At 40.4% G+C, this 4,554-nt stretch overlaps 1 protein-coding gene across 1 annotated transcript in view; it reads left to right on the top strand.

Moving 5' to 3' along the window:
* The first annotated feature begins 2,830 nt into the window (after positions 1–2,830).
* Positions 2,831–4,554, top strand: part of LOC105553462 (thiosulfate sulfurtransferase/rhodanese-like domain-containing protein 3) — a 5,625-nt gene continuing 3,901 nt past the window's right edge. Inside the window, 2 exon segments of the mRNA XM_011999539.1 lie at positions 2,831–2,958; positions 2,960–3,254. Coding sequence (XP_011854929.1) covers positions 2,845–2,958; positions 2,960–3,254 — 409 coding nt within the window. The 5' untranslated portion in view covers positions 2,831–2,844.

Below are 4,554 nucleotides of genomic sequence, written 5' to 3'. Positions count from 1 at the left end.
AATATGCATAAGCACCCTTTTCTCTCATTAAAATATGCATTAATAATTAAACTTAATAGAACTAGAATGTAGAGCTAGGTCATTAAAGTTGACAGATGGCAGTTACATACCCACTGGCTAGCTGAGTATATCCTCCAGGCCTCCCCATTACTGAATGCCCCCACCTCAATTTCTGACAGACTCAGAGGCTGTATTGTTAAGTTTTCAAAACCAGGAAATGTTTTCTAAATTATAAAAGCTACCACTGAGAATGACTAAGTAACATTAATAAACAATATCCCTATATTTTCCCACGTTTCACCTCCCTGGCACTAAATCAATCCTAGTCCCAGCTGGTGGCCAGAAATTTCCATTGCCTCTGGAGAAAAGCAAGGAACTAGGTTAAAACCTGGTTTGACAGCCTGAAGCCGGTTCATGTCCTCACATACCTCTAAGTAGATCCTATCTTTTGCAGCCCCTAATAAGTGTCTCAAAATAATAATAAAGAGCAAATAGAAACATGAGTGAAATTGGCCCCTGGAAAAAGAAACGTGATCCCTACCTTCAGCGAAGAAAAAGTGTGATTTCAGCATTAGCGAAACAAAGTTGAGCAATAATCAGATAACCTCCTGGTTTTGCGTGCTTAAAGAAATGATGAAATGGCTAAGTGGGAGCCAGAGTCTTCCACTAGTAAAATATATAAAACATTTAGTTTGCTCTGCAATTTCTCCCAGGAGGGTGATTATTTTATTCATTATATCCTCCTTAGAAGTGATTCCCATTCCTTCTTCCAAACTACATCTCTCTGGTTTTTTGTTTTATTTTGGTTTTGTGCTTTTGTTGTTTGGCTTACTATTTATAGAGTGCCCACTATGTGCCAGGTATTGCCAGGAGTTGAAGATGCAGAATCAATAAAACAAAGAGGCCTGTAGCCTACCAGAGAAGAAAGCCATTTGGAAAGAAGAGTGTGCACCCAAGTGATATTAGAAAGTTGGTCCATCAGAAGTACCTCCGGGGTCACCTGCGATATGAGGGAGGGAGCAATCCAACTATAAAGTGTCTCTCTCTATCCCTAATCTATAAAGTGAGATTAGTGACTTCACTTGGAAAGGGGCAGATTGAAGTGGCTGATCCTATGCATGGGTTATTCTGTCCACAAGTGATACCAAGCATCTTATTTAGTACTGAGGATTCAATGGTGAGCATGAGAGACTGCTAATCAAGTTATTACAGTTGCTTATTAATTGAGAAACACACAACGAAAGCACAGGGCCTAATCAAGGGAGGTGTGGAGTCAGGGGGTTTCAGGCAATGGCTTCTGGAAGGACCTGAGTGATGGAGCAGACAGGAAGACAGGAGAGAAGGGAGAGAGGTGAACACAAGCACTGAAGGTCCAGTCTGGTTGAGGGCAGTGTGAGGAGAGGACAGCCAGGGTGGAGGCTGAGGGACGTGAGGGGTCACAGGGCAAACGTCAGAGAACAAACCCCACCTTGTCCTTCTGAAAGGCCTTCTCTGGCCACTCTGTTTAAAGTGCCCTCACACACATACATGCAAATGCACACAGGTCAGTGGCTGGCTACTCCTTTCAAGGCCCTTATCATAATCTCTAATTACCTTCTGTATTTGCTTTCTTGGTTATTATCCAGCCCCAAGACCACACCACCCCAAATAAAATGTAAGATTCTGAGGCCAGAAGCTTTTGTTAGTCTTGATCACTGCCTAATTCTCAGTGCCTAGAACAAGTGCCTGGCAAACAGTACTCACTAAATAAATGATGGTCTTGGAAAGCAAGTTAAAAAGGTCAGACTACATCTGCAAAGAGGGCTAGATAGGGAACAAATAGGGAAATGCATGATCAGATTGCAGTTTAGGAGATGACTGGCTGAAACGCAGACTCTCATCAAGTAGCTGGGTCTAGGGAAAGGGAGGAGAAAGGGTGGGTTCAAGAAATATTTAGATAGGACTGTTAGGGTAGGGAGAAGGGAGAGGACAAAGGGGCAATTCAGATTGATTTCTAGGTTTTGGTCTTAGTATCCACTTACTAAGTGGAGACAGGGAACCTGGGAGGAGAAGCTTTGGTTTCATTCTATATTGTTTTGTTGATGCATATGTGACAAGAAATTCTCAATGAACTTCTGGGGAGCAAGTGAATGACTCACCAACTGGATCCCCATGGACAGGGAGGGCCTTATGAACATGTTAAGGAGGTTGAACCTTATTCTGAAAACAATAGGCAAGCATTAAATTATTTTCAGTTGAAGAGAGACAGATCAGTTTGGGGTTTTAGAAAGATCAATCAGTCTCATAGCTATGCGAGTTCAAAACTAGCATAGGATGGAAACTGATTAGAAAGTATTTCAAAAAAGATTTTAGATCTCCTTTTATGGAAAATTAGAATTACCTTTTCATATTGTATTTTCACTAATTTTATAATTGTGCCTCTTTATGTACTGCTATTCTTCCAAATATATTCTGCAGATATCATAATTATAACTTATTTTCAAAATTAAAATTAGAAAAAAAACATCTGTGATAAATTATTTGCATTACACAAAGTCCTAAGATGAGGTCTTAAGAGGAGGTCTTGCATTAATAAAGCAACTCTTACTTATGTTGTGCCATCTGAGATTAGTGACTTCACTTGGAAACGAACACCACACTTTGCATTACAAATCTATCCTTAAGAATCTCAGCAGGACGTGATGGCTCATGCCTGTAATACCAGCACTTTGGGAGGCCGAGGCAGGCAGATCACCTGAGGTCAGGAGTTCAAGGCCAGCCTGGCCAACATGGTGAAACCCCATCTCTACCAAAAATATAAAAAATTAGCAGGGCATGGTGGTGTCCTGGCTGCTGCTTGGGACCATGCACAGGGCTGTCCTCTGGACTCTGGAGGTTGCACTCTGCGGTCTGAGGTTAATAAATGGAAATTGCCACAATTTTTATACTGCTATTTATAAAGACATCACTTATAAGGAACTTAAAAAACCTATTGAATTCTAAAAATATTACATTAATTGATGTTAGAGAGACATGGGAAATTCTGGAGTATGGAAAAATCCCGAGGTCTATCAATATACCATTGGATGAGGTAGGTGAAGTTCTACAGATGAACCCAAGAGACTTCAAAGAGAAGTACAATGAAGTAAAGCCATCCAAATCTGACAATTTGGTGTTTTCTTGTTTAGCTGGAGTGAGAAGCAAGAAGGCTCCGGACACTGCAATATCACAGGGTTTCACAGTGCTCAACACTATGCTGACGCTGGAAAGAATGGGTAACCTATGAATTTTCAGAGAAGAGATAAGGAATTTGAATTTCTGGAATACAAGTTGCCTCTTTCCTTGCGTACATGCAGCTTAGGATAGTGGAATGAGCAAAATAATAAAAATCTAGTACTGGCACCACTGATTATGGTAAGGGGAATTTTATATAAGTCAGTTAGTTGTTGAATCATTTTCTCATCTCTAAACTGAAAATGCCACTCTCCCCTGAGATAATGCATGTTACTCGCCATGGAAATATAAGGGTTGGGATTCTAGGAATTAATTTTTAAGTAGCTTAATATCATTCAATAGTATTCTGAAAGACCAGGTTACTTATATTACCTAATCATGTATGACATTTGTGTTAGTATACCTTCTATTTGTCAAAGAGGCTATGAGCTAGACCTGCAGATTAACAAGCAGATGTAACCTTTAAAAAAATCAATTAATCTGGGATCCAGAGAAGTAGATGAAATTTGAACAATGAAAATACATTAACAGCTTCTATTGATTTATAGCAGTGTTATGACCAGCATGGCAGTGATGAAATTCATAATTTAAAAAATTAAAATTAATATGATTATATGGGGATAGATAATCAGGACAGTGGTTGCTGTTCTAGAGGGAAGAAGATTAACTGGAAAAGGCAAGGAGGAGCTGGGCATGGTGGCTTAGGCCTGTAATCCCAGTACTTTGGGATGCCGAGGCAGGCAGATCGCTTGAGTTCAGGAGTTTGAGACCAGCCTGTGCATGGTAAAATCCAGTCTGTACAAAAAAAATACAAAAAATTAGCCAGCCATGGTGGCACATGCCTATAGTCCCAGCTCCTTGGGGGGAGAACTGGGATGATCACTTGAGCACTGGAAGATCACTTGAGGCCAGAAGGTCGAGGGTGCAGCAGTGAGCCAAGATCACGCCACTGCACTCCAGCCTGGGTGACAGAGTGAGACCCTGTCGCAGAACAACAACAACAACAACAAAAAAAAAATTGAGAAAAAAAAAAGGCAAGGAAAGAACTTTCTAGGGTGATGGAAATGTTCTGTATCTTGACTGAGGTATGGATACATAGGTATATACATTTAAATGTAAATGACTCCCACTAGCATGGGTATATTCCTTTGGAATATTAAGTCCTATACTTGTTAGTGTGCTAATGTACTGGTGGCAAAATAAACCTGTTTTTCTCTTGTCAAAAAGAAAGAAGGAAGGAAGGAAGGAAGGAGAGAGAGAGAGAGAAAGAAAGAAAAAAAGAAAGAAAGGAAGGAAGGAAGGAAGGAAGGAAGGAAGGAAGGAAGGAAGGAAGGAAGGAAG

The sequence above is a fragment of the Mandrillus leucophaeus genome, unplaced genomic scaffold (genome assembly GCF_000951045.1).
Source record: "Mandrillus leucophaeus isolate KB7577 unplaced genomic scaffold, Mleu.le_1.0 Scaffold597, whole genome shotgun sequence".
Taxonomy (NCBI): Eukaryota; Metazoa; Chordata; class Mammalia; order Primates; family Cercopithecidae; genus Mandrillus; species Mandrillus leucophaeus.
This window is presented reverse-complemented; position numbering and strand designations above follow the sequence as displayed.